This window comes from Trematomus bernacchii, unplaced genomic scaffold (assembly GCF_902827165.1).
Source record: "Trematomus bernacchii unplaced genomic scaffold, fTreBer1.1, whole genome shotgun sequence".
NCBI lineage: Eukaryota > Metazoa > Chordata > Actinopteri > Perciformes > Nototheniidae > Trematomus > Trematomus bernacchii.
Window position 1 is genome coordinate 851,783 of NW_022987550.1, and position 19,554 is coordinate 871,336.

The 19,554-nt window shown below is 39.9% G+C and overlaps 1 protein-coding gene across 2 annotated transcripts; it reads left to right on the forward strand.

The window, feature by feature from the left end:
- The first annotated feature begins 3,336 nt into the window (after positions 1 to 3,336).
- On the forward strand, positions 3,337 to 18,549 carry il15l (interleukin 15, like). Of its 2 annotated transcripts, XM_034123733.1 has the most exons (4): positions 3,337 to 4,424; positions 9,651 to 9,698; positions 13,291 to 13,428; positions 18,222 to 18,549. In XM_034123733.1, exons 1-4 carry the CDS (start codon positions 4,293 to 4,295, stop codon positions 18,384 to 18,386), a joined length of 483 nt encoding a protein of 160 aa, XP_033979624.1. In that variant the 5' UTR covers positions 3,337 to 4,292; the 3' UTR covers positions 18,387 to 18,549. The 2 variants fall into 2 exon arrangements, with proteins under 2 accessions (XP_033979624.1, XP_033979625.1); XM_034123734.1 differs by lacking the exon at positions 9,651 to 9,698.
- The last annotated feature ends 1,005 nt before the right edge of the window (positions 18,550 to 19,554 follow it).

Here is a 19,554-nt window from a genome sequence, read left to right on the forward strand (position 1 = left end):
TTGCTCGCTCACAGAGGCTGTGTGCTCCTCCGTGTGGATGACGGCTTGCGTTAAAAAATAATAATAAACATATTTGTAAAGTGGGGGGACACAAACGGGATTTCGAAAAGAGCGGGGGACATTTCCCCCCTGTCCCAGGTGGAAATTACGCCATGCGTATGTGTGCGTCAAGTGCAATAAAGATATGCAAGTTGCAACACACAGAGTAAAGCTCTGCCCCTCATGTGCTGTATAGGCTGCATGATAGGCTGCTCAATGGGGCTGATGTGTGGTGTAGATTCTGCCAGAAGGAAAATCAGCGGGGAGGTGCCACATTGCTTTTCTTCCCGACTGCAACGCAAATCAAGCAAGAACGTGATTGGTCGATATTCATTGTGGGGGTGGGGGGAGGAGGGGTGTTAGATAGATATAGAGTTGTAGTAAGTAGATAGAGTTCGCTATGATTTAGGTTTCGTTTATGCATAGGGTAGATTCTTTTAATTACATTTCCTTTTTTGTTTTGTGTATTTTATACATTTTGGATTTGCTTGGCGAGCTATTTTTAGAACATGCCCCGCGGGCGACTCACGTTGCCCCTGCGGGCGACCAAGTGCCCGCGGGCACCGTGTTGGCTACTCCTGACGTATAGTATCCTAATAATAATAATAATAATAATAATAAAGACCAGCAGGATTGTTCGAATGAATAAGCAGCCCTGTGCGTGGTCGGGTGCATTTTAGGAAAGCAAGATAATAAATGGCAAAGATATGTAGAAGATAAACGTATTCGAGTCACGTCCAAAACAAATGTGGGAGAAAATACGTGTCTATCTAAGCGTAATCGAGAATGCAGTTTAGATCTGTGGGAACGTGATTTTGAGGAGAAAATAAAATAGTGAGCGTGGGAAGGAAAAACCTCTAATTGATTCAAGACCAGTTTTATCTTGAAACAAAACAGTGTTTGTGGAAAATCTGTCGAAATCTTACACAACAAGTCTCAAAGGGAATAATAATGAATAACTTATACACTCTTTAGAGAACACTAGTACGAAATACAGTCATGTTTTTGATCCACGGTAAAAGTTTGCCAAGGTTTCTGCACAAGAAGCTCAAATTAACGGGAAAATAACTTGACTTTTAGCGCATTTAGCAACAATATCCACTGTGGAACTAATGGGCGACTTTTCACCCAACATTTGTTTTTTAATACTTTAAGCACGGCGGTCCCCCCATTGGACCCCTCCCACCGTTTTGTTTTCGAGATAATGTCTCAGGGCTTCTTAACATTTATGAAACTATTAATGTGTAGCACCAGATTAACGGGAAGAATCTCAGCTAACTGAAGATATGAACCATTTTTACCAAAACAAAACACAAGTCTCATAAGAAGCGTCTAAATGACCCCTGAGCGAAAATATTCTAACGCACTGCAGCACACAATTCAAGATAAAAATACCCTTATTACTTATCGTAGCTGCACATGCAATATAGCCGATTAAAGCTGAGACTCCACTGATTATTTAGGTATAGTATCATCACTGAGCGATCCGAACTTGCGACAGGGGAAGCAAACACAGACATCACAACACGTACCTTTACGGAGCTTTTACGGCAGATCGTCTCACCGTAGCTGTCAATTAGGTCAAAAGACGTGTTCAATGGCATTAAAACGAAAAAGAAATGCTACAACTGTTGATCCATAGGTTGATAATGTACCTGTGCCTTTTAAAAAATTATTTATAATCCATAATTCCATTTTTTATGTAAAAATCGGAGCGGAAAAGTTAGCTGCTAATGGTAGCCACCAGAGTGTATGCAGCTTCCGGTTTTGGTAACGCGTCACTCTCACTCCTTATTTGTTAACGTTTTGGTGTGTATATAACTTTCCCTCGATTCCATTGGCTCTAGCGGTTATAAAGAGATTTCATTCATCAAAATCGAGCAAGGGGGGCCAGAGATAGGTCAAATCCACCCAAATGACCCCAGAAGTGGGGGTTTTTGGCTAAATCTCTCTAAAAACGTCAAATTTCACTTGTTTTGCATCAATCTTGATACAGGGTACTTATTATATGTTGTACTTTGGATTCCTAAAGCTTTTAGTCTACTAACCCATCATCCAAGGGTAGTTTTCACTATAAGTAAAAAATAATTTTTGGACGGACACTATAATTTACAGTTTTTTACTATGTAAAATCTGAATTTTCTTTAAAATAAAAAACATCTATATTGATTCTGACTTTTCTACATCCAACTCACAGGTGTATCATTACTTTGAGAATAAAGATTATTAATTTAACCCTTTTAGAAGGGAAGATATGGTCATTTGTTCTGGGAATGTCATTTTCGAGCCTGAGACCTGAAAAACAGGCTCAGGGCTTAACAGGTTAAATGATTTTCATCACTTGCATCTAAAGACATTTAGCTCCTTCCCTTTTCTACTTTCTATTTCCCATTTTGTTCCTGATGGTTTCAATGACTTCTTTGAATGAAACATTTTTATCCGATCTTATTCCAGAATTGTTCATGCCAGTTGTTGTCGTCCTCATGTGACTTCATCTCCTGTAAGACTTTATACAGTTGGGAGATGTTACTGTTTTTATTGTTCCTATTTTAGTTTATAAATCCCTGGATGCTGACTCTGTTCTTCTCTCGACTGATTTCTAGACAAATCTGTCTATTATGTGCCGGGTAAAACGTCCGATGGTCAAATATTCTGAGATGCAGATACAGATGAAATCTACCCTGATCTATAAATCACTTTCACACTTCCTTCAGCTGCATGAAGTCACACTCAGGGTGCACCTGGATCTGTATATTGTTTTCAGTAAAGCACAAATAATTCAATGCAAACAGTGGATGGATATTTCTTCTGCTTGTTATAAATCAGAGTAAATATTATAAGATAAGAATTGTGGGCCGTGAATGTGTGCAGAATGTAGTTTGTTACAGCAGGGTCCATTGAATGCATGTATGTCCTTACTTGAACTAAAAGGAAGGGCAACATTCTATATATAGGTTATTGTGCAATAGTATGATCACATTTCACTATGTGCTCCATACAGTCAATGAGTTTGAGCATGTGTGACTCCATGTGGTCCATAACGTGAATGAGTTTGAGCATGTGTGACTCCATGTGGTCCATAACGTGAATGAGTTAGCCAGCCCTGAAGCTAAACACTTCAGTAATCAGTGAAAGTGTCTGTTCGTGGATTTACATTCCTCAGTCTCCTTCTTTCTGCTGATTCCTTCAGATCTCTGTTCCTGCAGCCTAATGACGACGATCAGACGCTGAAGAAGAAGAAGAAGAAGAAGAAGAAGAAGAAGAAGATAGAAGAAGAAGAAGAAGAAGAAGAAGAAGAAGAAGAAGAAGAAGAAGAAGAAGAAGAAGAAGAAGAAGAAGAAGAAGAAGAAGAAGAAGAAGAAGAAGAAGAAGAAGAAGAAGGCGGAGAGTCTGAGCAAAGAGGGTGTTGAGATCTTATCAGAAAAACCAAAAGAGGAGGGGTGAGAAAGAGGAAGGTGGAGACGGAGACGAAGCTCGGTACAAGTCAGCCGCTGGTGTTCGGAAACGCTCTTCTTGTCTTTTCTTTCCTGGAGCATTGGTGCATTTCTGTAGAGACACATGATCGAAACACAGCTGCGCAGCCGGAGCTCTGATGTCTCTCTGGAGTCACTTTACACACATCTGCGGACCACTCGACTGGAGGATTTTCTGAGGGAGTCGAGTTGTAAACATGATGTGAACAGCTCCTTCATTTAGACTTTCTAAAACCCTTCTTTGAAAGAGTTTTTGGATGACTTTTTTTTTGGAACAAGACTTTAAGAGAGAGATTTCCCCTCAGACTGCCTGGATTCAAACTCACTTTGAAGGATTTGTTTGCACAGAAACGTTAAGCATTTATTGTAAAAGCTTCCTTTGGATTGTCTGAGACTCAAAACCATTTTTTAATATTTTTTGTGACTGTTTTTGTGACAAGACTTTAAATCTGTACTGAGAAAGCTTCCCCTCAGACTGTCTAGGATTCAAACACATTTACTGCAAAAGCTTCCCTTGGATTGAATGGGATTCAAACCAATGTTTAAGGAATTTTTAGAGACTTTTTTTACTATTTTCTCAGATGGTCTGGGATTCAAACTCGAGCAGGATTACAGGAAGAGCTTCTCTGCTCCGTGGAACTTACAGAAATCTCCAGTTTTCAGGATTTGAAGGCGACTCCTGAGGAAACATGGAGGCTGAGTGTCTCTGTGAGCGCGCAGTGTGAGGACCAGGAAGAAGATGATGAAGATGATGTTGAAGACCGATGTGATGCCCGTGCCATGCTGAGGGGGGCGTTATTTCTCGTGAGTGTGTCTCTGTGTCTCGTCTGTCTGACCGCCGCGCCGGCCAGGAACTGCTCTATAGACCTCCAAACCAATGTCGGGAAACTCCTAATGAAAGCCAAAGAACTGGTGAGAGACTCTATATCTGTCTTATATTACATACATCAGAGTTTCATGGCTTTATGCACAGTAGCTACAGTGAAGATAGGAGGGTCAAAAGTCCCAGGCTCCGCCAACAATGCAACATACAAGACATAAAACACATTTAAAAATCAATAAAGTGTGCATGAAGAAACAGAGTACTATCTGAAAGGATACATGTGTTGTAGTCTTAGTGGTTTTGGAAAATCCTTTCTACATTGTTTAAACAGAAATTGAATCTCAGGTTGAAATGTACGGAATACGATTAGGGCCACGTGTGATTTAAAAAAAAAATTATTTGACAATAAGTGTTTTTTTTTGTAGTCCTGAGAAAAAAGTCAGAGTTGTGTTTTTTCGCAAAATTCTGACAAAAAATGTCAGATTTGAATTAAAGAATGAATCCTTTATTTTACCAAAAAATAAATACATGTAATTATAATAAATGTTAAATCTATGACTAAGTATTAGATGTTAGTATTACATCTAATGCTTAGTCCAAATAAAAAAGAATGTGACATCAAAGCAGCCGGAGAAGTGGTGAGAGACTCCTTCTCCGTCTTTATCAATATATCAATATATCAATCAGAGTTTGGTATCTGATCCTGCATTAAGGATATGACCAGAAGTGGGGTTCATTTTGTTCTGAGATAAATGTCTAAATTAAAGGATTAAAGTAAAAAAAGAAATTCTCTGAATTCTGATTTAAATCTCTGAATTCTGAGATTTCTAAACAAGTGGCCCTAATCATCTCCCGTCGAAACGTGTTGTGTCTCATGTTCAAATTAAGTTTAGTTACCTAAATAAAAAAGATACAGGCTCCGAGCGACAACATGTGTTTTTCCCTAAATTGTTCTAAAAACTCAAATGAATCTAAGTATTACATTTAAATATAAAATCATAATCAAAATATTAGATTGTATCTGAAATCCTCAAAATCAAATCAAAGTGTACATGTTACGTCTAAACATTAAATATAAATGTCAGAATGAAATATTACATTTAAATGTTATATCTTACGTTTTTTATTTCATATTATTTGTATTTATGTTATATTTCTGTCTAGATTCTGATCAAAATGAGCTAAATATAAAAAGGAAGTATCAGCGAGATGTGAAACAGAATAGTTGTTTAAATAAAGCTCCTTCCACTGAGGCATGTGGAGATACAAGTGATGCAGAGACACAGAGGAACCATCGGTCACTCTGCAAGGAAATAAGAAAAGTATTACGAGTAATATTAAGACATGCCATTGGTAGTATTCGTAGACTTTATTCAAGTAAAAGTACTAATGCCACAAAGTGAAAATACTAGACAACTAAAGTCATGCATGGAAAATGTTTCTGAGGTCAAATCATTCGAGTTTCAGGAACATGTAGTTTAAGTCTTAAAAGCAACTGTGATCAATATATAAAAGAAGAACGTATTAAAAAAATAAGAATGGTTTGATGACGTAAAAGAGATCCCGTTTGGTTTGATCTATCTGAACCGAACGTAGAGATGACATGGATCAAGAACAAGCTGGAGGATTCAAGACAAGAGAAAACACAGGAATATTTAGAAAAATATGTTTTAAAATGAAAATAATAAGCAAAGCATAATGACAACCTATGAAAATAAATAACAATGTTTAAATATGGAAAGTAGGCATTATGTGGTTAAAGTACTTAAAGTATCACTTGTACAGTAAAATGTAGTTAAAGTACTTAAAGTATCTCTTGTACAGTCAAATGTAGTTAAAGTACTTAAAGTATCTCTTGTACAGTCAAATGTAGTTAAAGTACTTAAAGTATCTCTTGTACAGTCAAATGTAGTTAAAGTACTTAAAGTATCTCTTGTACAGTCAAATGTAGTTAAAGTACTTAAAGTATCTCTTGTACAGTCAAATGTAGTTAAAGTATACTTAAAGTATCTCTTGTACAGTCAAATGTAGTTAAAGTACTTAAAGTATCACTTGTACAGTCAAATGTAGTTAAAGTATACTTAAAGTATCTCTTGTACAGTCAAATGTAGTTAAAGTACTTAGTATCTCTTGTACAGTAAAATGTAGTTGAAGTACTTAGTATCTCTTGTCCAGTAAAATGTAGTTGAAGTACTTAGTATCTCTTGTACAGTAAAATGTAGTTGAAGTACTTAGTATCTCTTGTACAGTAAAATGTAGTTAAAGTACTTAAAGTATCACTTGTACAGTAAAATGTAACTTAAGTACTAAAAGTAAAAGTATTGATGGCGCAGTAAAATGTTTTATATCTATGTTTCTGGCTAGTATAATCTGAAGTAAGTGATTATATTCTGTGAGATTTAACATATCTTTGTTTTATACAATTTCTATAGATTTTCCACATAATTCCAATATTTGGAAAGTCCGGCAGTGGCTCAGTCAGTAGGGGCTTGGACTGGGAGCCGTAGGGTCGCCGGTTCAAGTCCCCAAACAGACCTAAAGTATGGAGTGTGGACTGCTACTTGGAAAGGTCCAAGTTCACCTCCTGCCCTGCCGTGGTGCCCTTGAGCAAGGCACCAGACAACCCCCCCCACCCCCCACCCCCCACTCCCATTGCGCTGTACAATAGCTGCCCACTGCTCCTAGTAGACTCCTGGTACTAGGATGGGTTAAAAGCATTTCACTCCTGCTTCACGATGTGGTCTTGTTCTCTGGTCCATGTTTTCTTTCCCTTAGTCTCTTATGGAAGTGAAATAGCCTCCAAATTAACCCGTGCATGAAATAAAACATGTTTATCTGTAGAGTGTCTGGCTTTAAATGAATCTAACGAGATACAATACAGCTTTATTTATAGAGCACTATAAACCTCCTGACCAAAGTGCTGTACAGGCAAATACACAAGAACAAAACATACTAACAAAATATAATAACACAGCACAGCTCACACACCATAAAACAAGTACAGATGGTTCCACAGTGTGGAGGCCTGTCTGATGTGCAGGGGCAGATGGTTCCACAGTGTGGAGGCCTGTCTGATGTGCAGGGGCAGATGGTTCCACAGTGTGGGACCTGTCTGATGTGCAGGGGCAGATGGTTCCACAGTGTGGGACCTGTCTGATGTGCAGGGGCAGATGGTTCCACAGTGTGGAGGCCTGTCTGATGTGCAGGGGCAGATGGTTCCACAGTGTGGAGGCCTGTCTGATGTGCAGGGGCAGATGGTTCCACAGTGTGGAGGCCTGTCTGATGTGCAGGGGCAGATGGTTCCACAGTGTGGAGGCCTGTCTGATGTGCAGGGGCAGATGGTTCCACAGTGTGGAGGCCTGTCTGATGTGCAGGGGCAGATGGTTCCACAGTGTGGAGGCCTGTCTGATGTGCAGGGGCAGATGGTTCCACAGTGTGGAGGCCTGTCTGATGTGCAGGGGCAGATGGTTCCACAGTGTGGGACCTGTCTGATGTGCAGGGGCAGATGGTTCCACAGTGTGGAGGCCTGTCTGATGTGCAGGGGCAGATGGTTCCACAGTGTGGGACCTGTCTGATGTGCAGGGGCAGATGGTTCCACAGTGTGGAGGCCTGTCTGATGTGCAGGGGCAGATGGTTCCACAGTGTGGAGGCCTGTCTGATGTGCAGGGGCAGATGGTTCCACAGTGTGGAGGCCTGTCTGATGTGCAGGGGCAGGTGGTTCCACAGTGTGGAGGCCTGTCTGATGTGCAGGGGCAGATGGTTCCACAGTGTGGAGGCCTGTCTGATGTGCAGGGGCAGATGGTTCCACAGTGTGAAGGCCTGTCTGATGTGCAGGGGCAGATGGTTCCACAGTGTGGAGGCCTGTCTGATGTGCAGGGGCAGATGGTTCCACAGTGTGGAGGCCTGTCTGATGTGCAGGGGCAGATCGTTCCACAGTGTGGAGGCCTGTCTGATACAGAGAAGCAACGGCCCCCTCTGAGTTTTGACTTGGTTCTGGGCACGTTCAGGAGCAGTTGATCCGCTGACCTGAGAGGGCGGTTGGGCGTGTAAGGGTGTAGCAGCTCAGAAAGATATGGGGGGGTCATGCCATTTAGGGATTTAAAGTAAATCAAATGATTTTGAAATGAATCCTAAAATGTATTGGCAGCCAATGGAGCGAAGCCAAAATGGGGGAAATGTGGTCATATTTCCGTGTGCCAGTTAAAAGCCTTGCTGCGGCATTTTGCACCAGCTGCAGATGAGCGAGGGAGGACCCACTGACCCCCATGTAGAGAGAGTTACAGTAAGCAGCCGAGTGGTGACGAGTGGATTACTGTCTAAACTGCTGTCTGGAGAGAAAAGGTTTTATTTTGGCTAGCTGCCTAAGAAGATAAAAGCTTGTTTTTCTACCGATTTAATTTGACTCTCAAGTTTTAGTTCAGTTGAAAGTTCAGATGTCTAATGCATCTCATCTCAGATTTCACATGAAGAGTTCACAGAAGTTCTGTTTTACACACATTACATGTCACTTGTTACAAGGTTCAAGGTTCAAGGTTCAAGGTTCTTTATTGTCAAACTAACATAGCTACAGAGTAATTATGTCGTTGAAAATCTTAGGTCACAGGCTTCTCCAACAATGCAACATAATACAGATAGTAAAAGTAATACAAAAATAAAGTAGATAACAGCTTTTACAACTCAGTCCACAGCGCATCAGCTGCTTCATCACACTGACGAACAGATCTGCAGGTCTACAGTATATAAAGCAGAGAACAGGACCACATCGTGACACAGGAGTAAAATGCAGAGTCAATTCAGAAAAATATGTGGAAAAAGTCTGAAAAATACCTGAAAATATTTGAAGAACTTTCCCAAAGATGTGTCAGAAACATTGGAATTTTAGGTGGAAAATCTATGGAAATTGTATAAAACAAAAATATGTTCTCACAGAATATGAGGAATTACTTCAGATTATACTAGCCAGAAACATAGATATATAACATTTTACTGCGCCATCAATACTTTTACTTTAAGTACTTTAACCACATGTTATTGTACTATAGATACTTTAACTTGAAGTACTTTAACCACATTTTACTGCTCAAGAGATACTTTTACTTGAAGTACTTATATAGAGTATAACTCACTTTACTGTAGAAGGAGAAAAACCCGTTCTATCAAATGATCGTTAAGACAAACAACTTGTTGTGAGGGAAATAACAAACGTTACAAATCACACAATATCATGTCGTTGCCAGGACAGAAATCTGGCATGCATGTTACTATACAAACGTGTAATAGCTCGTATTCACCACGTCATTTTATCTTTTTCTTAGAAATCGTTGGAGTGCGAACTGTACACACCCACCGTTGATCAATACAAGGTATGAACTACTTCTTCTTCTTCTTCTTCTTCTTCTTCTTCTTCTTCTTCTTCTTCTTCTTCTTCTTCTTCTTCTTCTTCTTCTTCTTCTTCTTCTTCTTCTTCTTCTTCTTCTTCTTCTTCTTCTTCTTCTTCTTCTTCTTCTTCTTCTTCTTCTTCTTCTTCTTCACTCTGACACCTGAAATACTTGTTATTATCATTTGAGATCTGATGCTTTCACAAAAGTCCTCGGCTGCTTAAATTACATCAACAAATCTTTCTAATATAAACTTAAAGTGGACCTATCATGCTATATTTAAATGATATATTGTAGGGCCATACCTATATAAGGTATATTTATACGTTTCTGTTTTCAAAATACCAAACAGATCATGCATTTTAGCCATGCCTCATTTCGCTCTATGTGCTGTTTGCTGTCTACGGGTCTGATTCTGCTGACCACGCCCCCCTGCAGGAGAGGGGAGACGTGCTCTGATCAGCTGCTGGGCTGTCACAAGAGGGGGAGAAAAAGAGATCTCCGTCCTCCGTGTTTTATTATATAGAGTCGTTATTCATTTGTTTTAAAGCTCAATAAATAACAAAGAAGAACTTTGACCGGCACTTTTCTAATTTTGTCCGGAAGATTTAAACTTTAACGGACATCTTGACCGGCGAAAGAAACTGAAACTGAAACTCTGCCGCACGGTCCCCTCGTTCCTTGGAAGAGGCGGAGAGGTGGGTGTTTGTCATCTGCTGGTGGACTAACCGGAGAGAGTTACAGTGCTTGCCTCGACGGGGAGGGATTGCATTGAATTAAAGCAGCGGGAGCAAACGCTTGCCTCGGGGAGGGAGAAAGAAAGCCACAGCGGAGAATAAACAGAAGGGTAACCATGGTAACTATGGGCGGGAAGTCTTCTTCGCTGCTTTTGTGGCAGACTACAGCGCCACTTACAGGCCTGGCATATGTACTACAGCGTCTCCAGCGCTTTCGAACGGCAATGGCCGTGGTTGTCTCCTCCTGATTGATGGAGTTGGCCCAATAGCCGTAGCGCCACCGTCCTGACGTCAGGACAGTGTTCAAATCTGGATCAGTTTTTATCAGATCCGTTGCAGCCCCTTTTTTAGAGATTTGGGTATGGAGGAAAATAGAGAGGGTTGTGTTTTCTGACACTTGGTGAGTTCCCTGGAACACCGGGGACACATGTTCATGTAGAAAAGACGTACAAAAGTGCATTTTGCATGATAGGTCCCCTTTAATAAACTTAAAATCACAATGCCTTGTGTTGAAAGGTGCTATATAAATAAACTTGCCTTGCCTAAAATACATTTGGCTTTATGTAAATGTTTGTTTAAGCAAATTCATCGTTATGTAATTCACAAAAAGGTAGCCAGAGTTCACTTGTATTGCTGTGCCTCATACTCTTTAACTCCAGATGGTCCACATGTATTGAGCTGTCAACAGGAAGTAGTAGCATAATAACTTCTGATCCTCCACCAGTTCTACATCTGTGAAGTCTGTTTACTACTTATATAAACAAAAGCATGGTTTTATACAATAAATGAGAGACTGCATCATCAGAGATTTCAGAGATTTGGTCCAAAGTTATTACTGGAACACAGGAATTAAGATTCTCTAAAAATAATCCACACATTATCTAATTCATGGCAGGAACATTACTCACTGTCACTACTTTAAAGAGTCCTCTCCTGCTGATGTTCAGGTGTATATCAGTATGTAGTGTCTCTACTTTAAAGAGTCCTCTCCTGCTGATGTTCAGGTGTATATCAGTATGTAGTGTCACTATTTTAAAGAGTCCTCTCCTGCTGATGTTCAGGTGTATATCAGTATGTAGTGTCTCTACTTTAAAGAGTCCTCTCCTGCTGATATTCAGGTGTATATCAGTATGTAGTGTCTCTACTTTAAAGAGTCCTCTCCTGCTGATGTTCAGGTGTATATCAGTATGTAGTGTCTCTACTTTAAAGAGTCCTCTCCTGCTGATGTTCAGGTGTATATCAGTATTTAGTATCTCTACTTTAAAGAGTTTTCTCCTGCTGATGTTCAGGTGTATATCAGTATTTAGTGTCTCTACTTTAAAGAGTCCTCTCCTGCTGATGTTCAGGTGTATATCAGTATGTAGTGTCTCTACTTTAAAGAGTCCTCTCCTGCTGATGTTCAGGTGTATATCAGTATGTAGTGTCTCTACTTTAAAGAGTCCTCTCCTGCTGATGTTCAGGTGTATATCAGTATGTAGTGTCTCTACTTTAAAGAGTCCTCTCCTGCTGATGTTCAGGTGTATATCAGTATGTAGTGTCTCTACTTTAAAGAGTCCTCTCCTGCTGATGTTCAGGTGTATATCAGTATGTAGTGTCTCTACTTTAAAGAGTCCTCTCCTGCTGATGTTCAGGTGTATATCAGTATGTAGTGTCTCTACTTTAAAGAGTCCTCTCCTGCTGATGTTCAGGTGTATATCAGTATGTAGTGTCTCTACTTTAAAGAGTCCTCTCCTGCTGATGTTCAGGTGTATATCAGTATGTAGTGTCTCTACTTTAAAGAGTCCTCTCCTGCTGATGTTCAGGTGTATATCAGTATTTAGTGTCTCTACTTTAAAGAGTTTTCTCCTGCTGATGTTCAGGTTTATATCAGTATGTAGTGTCTCTACTTTAAAGAGTCCTCTCCTGCTGATGTTCAGGTGTATATCAGTATGTAGTGTCTCTACTTTAAAGAGTCCTCTCCTGCTGATGTTCAGGTGTATATCAGTATGTGGTGTCTCTACTTTAAAGAGTCCTCTCCTGCTAATGTTCAGGTGTATATCAGTATGTAGTGTCTCTACTTTAAAGAGTCCTCTCCTGCTGATGTTCAGGTGTATATCAGTATATAGTGTCTCTACTTTAAAGAGTCCTCTCCTGCTGATGTCCAGGTGTATATCAGTATGTAGTGTCTCTACTTTAAAGAGTCCTCTCCTGCTGATGTTCAGGTGTATATCAGTATGTAGTGTCTCTACTTTAAAGAGTCCTCTCCTGCTGATGTTCAGGTGTATATCAGTATGTAGTGTCTCTACTTTAAAGAGTCCTCTCCTGCTGATGTTCAGGTGTATATCAGTATGTAGTGTCTCTACTTTAAAGAGTCCTCTCCTGCTGATGTTCAGGTGTATATCAGTATGTAGTGTCTCTACTTTAAAGAGTCCTCTCCTGCTGATGTTCAGGTGTATATCAGTATGTAGTGTCTCTACTTTAAAGAGTCCTCTCCTGCTGATGTTCAGGTGTATATCAGTATGTAGTGTCTCTACTTTAAAGAGTCCTCTCCTGCTGATGTCCAGGTGTATATCAGTATGTAGTGTCTCTACTTTAAAGAGTCCTCTCCTGCTGATGTTCAGGTGTATATCAGTATGTATTGTCTCTACAGATTTCTGTACTTTGTTATCCATGTATCATCTGTATACTGACCTGTGTTTATTTGCATGCCTATTCATTTGATTGTACACTGTATCTGCCACCTAGACTGACCGTTTTATGTATGTGTAATGTTCGTTATATTTGAAAACTTCAATACAAATATTGTTGGAAGAAAAAGAGAGCATGTTGGTATCTTACTGGTTTCTATCTCTGTCCCGCAGAATTGCTCCCAGTCGACCATGAACTGTTTGATTAACGAAATTAACGTCCTGTTCTTGGAGTGGGAAGCAGCCGATCTCTCCAACATCAGCAAACACAAAACAGCGATGTTCAGCATTCTTGATTCATTTGGTGAAATGGTAAGTAGGGAGAAAGAGAGGAGACATCACTACAGTCTTAATTACACATTGAAACTGTTTATTGAAGGATTTTAGTCACGGGACGTCTGGATCTCAAATGATCAGAGAAACGAGATGAGCTAACGTTAGCAGCCGCCCAACGGCGTGCAGGGAAAAACACAAAATATTACTTTTTACACCAGTTTTACCCCAATTTTACACCAGTTTTATATCAGTTTTACACCAGTTTTACACCAGCTTTACACCAGTTTTATATCAGTTTTACACCAGTTTCATACCAGTTTTACACCAGTTTTACACCAGCTTTACACCAGCTTTACACCAGTTTTACACCAGCTTTACACCAGTTTTATATCAGTTTTACACCAGTTTCATACCAGTTTTACCCCAATTTTATACCAGTTTCATACCAGTTTTACACCAGTTTTACACCAATTTTATATCAGTTTTACACCAGCTTTACACCAGTTTTATATCAGTTTCATACCAGTTTTACCCCAATTTTACACCAGTTTTATATCAGTTTTACACCAGTTTTATATCAGTTTTACACCAGCTTTACACCAGTTTTACCCCAATTTTACACCAGTTTTATACCAGTTTTACTCCAGTTTTACACCAGTTTTACTCCAGTTTTACACCAGTTTTACACCAGTTTTACTCCAGTTTTACACCAGTTTTACACCAGTTTTACTCCAGTTTTATTCATGTGGTCCATTTGTTTTGGAGACACAAAGACATCTGTTGATAATTTGGTTGTAAAAAGTAAGCCATTTTGTTCCCTAGGGAAACACTGATTTTTAACATGAAACCATTTCATTCAGTTTCTTTATTGCTTTTAATCAATGTTTGTAGTTTTTGGGGATGTTAAGAGACCTTTGCGGCTTTTACTTTCCCAGCAAAAACATTCTCAACATTTGGATCTTAAGTCATCAGAGAAACAAGCTTAGCAAACGTTAGCCCTGTGTCTCAATTTGTGTCTTACATTTGCTGTTTTGAGTACATAAGTGCTCTCCAGTGCCGAGTATGGCAAAATGCACAATAAGTACCAGATGGTGCAAACATAAACGGTCCAAAATTAAGAGTCCCGGACACTTGCCAGCCCCAATTCTAAGCATATTTGCTACGAAACGGAAGTGGCGGGAACAGCCGCGATCGCTTTACAGCACTATAGAACTAAAAGTTATACATGTGAGGTTTTTTTAATTATTATTTAACACACTAACCTCTACAGTGGTGTGGTAAAGATGCTACCTTTAACTCTACTGGGTTCATTCAGCAGAGTATAATGATTTGGTACCGTGAACAATAACGCTGCTAACTAGCAAGCCAATGGCGCTAAAGGTCAGTTCTGGTGATAGCACAGAAGGCGTGTTTCGAGATAACTATTTTAGAAAACCGCAGTACATTTTGTCCGGTGTATGGTGGAGTATTACAACAAAACTGTGCCATCCTGATACCTGCTGTAGGAATAAAGTCATGACCCCTGCCTGCCTGTTTTAGTGCAGCCTAAGCAAGCCCAAACAAAGGCATTGATGAGCAGAAGCTTGGCTCACCATGAGGCTTTTTTACCTGGATATAGATTTGTGTTTGGAGAGAACGCAACCAGGTGTTAACAGTGTACGAAGGGATGTATTCAAAATATTAGACACAGTGTAAGTTACGCTCACAGAAAGAGGCATTGTCTAGGCAGGTATAGTTTGAAAATCTCAGTACTCTTTGTCCGGTGTAGGGTGGAGGTTTGACAACTCCAAAAATGTGCCATCCTGACCCCTGTCGTAGGAATAAAGTCATGACCCCTGCCCACATATGATGAGCAGAAATGAAAAGAAATGAGTCTCATCATGAGGCTTTTTTCCCTGGAAGCACAGATAAAGATTTGTGTTTGGAGAGAATGCAACCAGGTGTGAACAGAGTACTGTAAGAGTCGGGAGTCATCCGATAATTTATTCCGAACTTAAATTACTCAGACCTCCTAATTGACCTAACCGAAGTTATTGAGTCTATGTAAGTTTACTGCTTGGCTCAGATCCACCAACGATCAGCAAGATCTCACCTCTATTAACTCCCCGAAGAACCAGGTTCAATTAACTGCTGTTTCAATTCAGAGAACCCCCTAAATCTGTTTAAGCAATCCCGAAGGACTTTGATATCAGTAAATGAGGTGTGGCCCTACCTAAGTGTGAGTGTGGCAGTGTGCGATCTTACCTTTCAAGCAGGAGAGGAGAGCGCAGATGTCTTTTAAGTTGTCCCAATCCAAAAGGTGGGATCAGTTTATTTGAAGAAAAATAGGTCCAAACTAATTCAGGGTTTTTACCTTCTCTCGTTACAACATTATCATCATACTAAACATATCATGCTGGGGTTATTTTCTAATCTAAAACCTTAATTCATAGTTAATTCCCACACATCTCAAGAATGGTAGGTATATGATCCCAACCCATTTAAAGAATGGTAGGTATAAGATCCCAGCCCATTTAAAGAATGGTAGGTATAAGATCCCAGCCCATTTAAAGAATGGTAGGTATAAGATCCCAGCCCATTTAAAGAATGGTAGGTATAAGATCCCAGCCCATTTAAAGAATGGTAGGTATAAGATCCCAGCCCATTTAAAGAATGGTAGGTTTAAGATCCCAGCCCATTTAAAGAATGGTAGGTTTAAGATCCCAGCCCATTTAAAGAATGGTAGGTATAAGATCCCAGCCCATTTAAAGAATGGTAGGTATAAGATCCCAGCCCATTTAAAGAATGGTAGGTTTAAGATCCCAGCCCATTTAAAGAATGGTAGGTTTAAGATCCCAGCCCATTTAAAGAATGGTAGGTATAAGATCCCAGCCCATTTAAAGAATGGTAGGTATAAGATCCCAGCCCATTTAAAGAATGGTAGGTATAAGATCCCAGCCCATTTAAAGAATGGTAGGTTTAAGATCCCAACTCACAACTCTCATTTAAACCATTCCCTCAGCATTCAATACACAGAGATTTACGCAATAGTTACCAAGTTTGAGAGAACCTTACCGAGAGCAAAAACCAGCTCTCCAGGGAGAGAGCGTTACAGAGAGAGAGCATACCAGGGGATCCCCCCCCCCTGCTTTCTCTCTCTCTCTCCAAAAAAGCCAATTCCTCCCCATCTGCCAGTGTCTTTATGCTCGAAAACAGGATAGAAAAACCTAAAGACACCTCCTCCATACCCATATTTGTGGAAACTGGGCATGGCCTCTGATGTAAAGAACTGGACATGACCAGACATATTCTATGGCTCTGGCATAAGACACACCTTCCCATGTTTGTGTAAAAAGGACATGACCCCTACTCTGCAGGACTTGCAAAATATTATTCTCGGCTATGGCATAACCACCTTTTTGGGGCCTCAATGTATTTCTCCTTAAGTCAGGAGCCCCCCTCCCTGTGTACTGCTGTGAGGGGAGAGGGAAGAAACTGCCTTCTTATCAGTGACACCCATAAACCATTACAGGCCTTACACTCAACTTAACAAACCACTTGTGTTTTGTTTATACTGTAAATATAGAAAATCATAAAATATGCAGCCTTTTCATTGTGGGTTATAATCGAATATAATTGATTATATTCGATTATAACTAACTTTCATTTTAATTATTCAACCTGATATGGAGATCTCAACAGTACGCATGTATTAAATCAACAATGTAGACACAGTATTAGCTACGCTCACAGAAAGAGGCGATGTCTAGGCAGGTATATAGTTTTGAAAATCTCAGTACACTTTGCCCGGGGTATGGTGGAGGTTTGACAACTCAAAAATATGGCATCCTGATGTCTGTTGTGGGAAAAATGTAAAATGATGATCATAACCCCCGCCCACCTAATTTATTGCAAGCTCAAACAGAGACACGGATGAGCAGAAATGAAAACAATGATTTGTTTGTTTAAATCAGAAATTAAAAGTGAGTCTTTTCCCCCTGGAGGCTCAGATAATTGTCACTCAGGTATTTATTGCTACACACACTCACCTGCCAAGTGCCGGTGTGTGGAAAAGCTGCGTGTTATAACTGGTAAAGAGCTTAGCAAGGCAATAAGAAGATTAGTAGCACATCCATGTAAACACTGAGAACTAATACAATGGAGTTTGAGGATCAGGAGGAGCTGCCTTTTCTCCATCTGTTATCCTATTCTATCGACAGCTAAACAAAGCATTGACTTATTTAAAAGATGCATCTTTGTATTGAGCATGACTTCAAATGTGGGCAAATTTCAAACTGTGATCCTTGAGACAACAATACTGTGAAACGTAATAAGATATTTTTAGCAAATAATCCCAAATGAGCTAAGTATATCACAGTAATGGTATCTTTATAGTTAGGGTTTGTTGTACAGCTTATATGAATGCATCTCAATGGAAAAAGACCAAGTTGTCAAACAGTATGTATGAGAATCATTTCATGAAAATACATTTTAGCAGCTTGAAGTCGAGGGTTGAGTCGATGAAGACACCAATCCATTTCATGTTGGAAAACGTCTCGCTTAATAGAAAAACAAATGACTAATAAAGGAGTAAAGAGTTCATAAGCCACTTCAGATTTAGCTAAATGACTATGGGTTACAGATCAGCTTTTTTCCTTTTCTTTTTCTGTCTCTTACTGTACATACATTACTGTATCATCTGCAATGAACATCAGCTCCAACACATGCAGGAGGCAGAACATGAATAACAATTGTTATAAAAAAACGTTGCTCTTACCGGTATTTAGGTCGTGTTTGTGTCACCCTAAACACTTTGACCGATATCTCTGTGTCTTTCTTTCTCTTCACAGATTCCAGAGAGAGACTGTCCTAAGTGTGAAAGCCTCGAGGTGGAAAACGCAGAGACGTTCCTGGCAGGGCTCCAATCTATTCTTCAGTTTATGTGCACCATTTCATTTAAAGCTGGAAGAAACGAAGCATCATTCTGGAGGAGAAACCTGATTGGGACGCAGTAACATTGAAGAGTCAACGCTCTGCATATCTTACACTTCAGATGAAGACAGAACAATTTTGCAGATGGAAAATGTGTCGTCATCTGCATGATCACTTCTAATCCAAATCCATATTTGGAAGAATGGACAGAAACCTAGTATCAATAAAAAATGAATTTACACATCTTGGGGTCAACGTGGATATCTATTCTTTAGGGCTGTCAGTCAATTAAAATAGTTAATCGCGATTAATCGCAAATTAATCGCACATTTTTTATCTGTTCTAAATGTACCTTAGAGGAATATTTTTCAAGTTTTTAATATTCTTATCAACATATGAGTGGACAAATATGCTTTATACAAATGTTTATTATCATTGGAACAATGACAAATATTCTCCTGAATATTTGTAACACAACAACCTGGAACCTCTCTCTCTCTCTCTCTCTCTCTCTCTCTCTCTCTTACACTCTCTCCCAACCCTGTGTACTTCTCTGCACTGAGCCAGTTGCTCAAACAGATAAGCCTGTTTACAGTTGTCGGCGACATGCCGATCCTCTGTCTTCATCTTCAGTCAAAGCATGAGACTGAAGTTCCCACTGTGGGTCAAAATAATGCGCTGTGATGTACAGTCGACACGTTGGATGCGTTCCGAATGATCTAACGCAGCCTCTCGTCCTCCACGATGTTAAGCTGTAGCCACCCATTTAGCTATCTGTTGTTGTCCAGGCGTCTCCCCGGCAAACGTTCAAGCGTGGTCTGCCGCAAGCGAGCAGCAGGTGCGGGGCTGTCGGCATCAGCTGGGTGCTTGGCTTGCTGTTTAAAACACCTTTTCTTGGATCCATATCTCTCGCTAGAATCTCCCACCATCCAACTAACAACAACAACAACAACAACAACAACAACAACAACGTCAAGCCTTTGGGCTCTGAAACTACGGGGCGGGCCGAGGACAAATACACATGCGTTAATCGCACGTTCAAATAATTAGTGCATTAACGCGCTATTAACACGTTAACTTGACAGCCCTACTCTTCTTTTATGAAAACACTGCATCTCAAGAGCGATCAATAACCTGTAGTCAAAGTCAACTTTATAGTCAATCTTTCAGTGTGTGTGTACAGACAGAGAGATCGAAATACCGTTTCCCACAATCCCGAATACAGAAATACAAATATATATGAAACAGGGT

What these genes read in the sequence shown, in the direction of transcription:
- il15l (XM_034123733.1), top strand. Translation starts at nt 4,293, where the DNA reads ATGCTGAGGGGGGCGTTATTTCTCGTGAGTGTGTCTCTGTGTCTCGTC. An exon ending in TAATGAAAGCCAAAGAACTG is followed by an intron (nt 4,425 to 9,650) that starts GTGAGAGACTCT and finishes TCTTTTTCTTAG; the next exon opens with AAATCGTTGGAGTGCGAACT. An exon ending in CCACCGTTGATCAATACAAG is followed by an intron (nt 9,699 to 13,290) that starts GTATGAACTACT and finishes TCTGTCCCGCAG; the next exon opens with AATTGCTCCCAGTCGACCAT.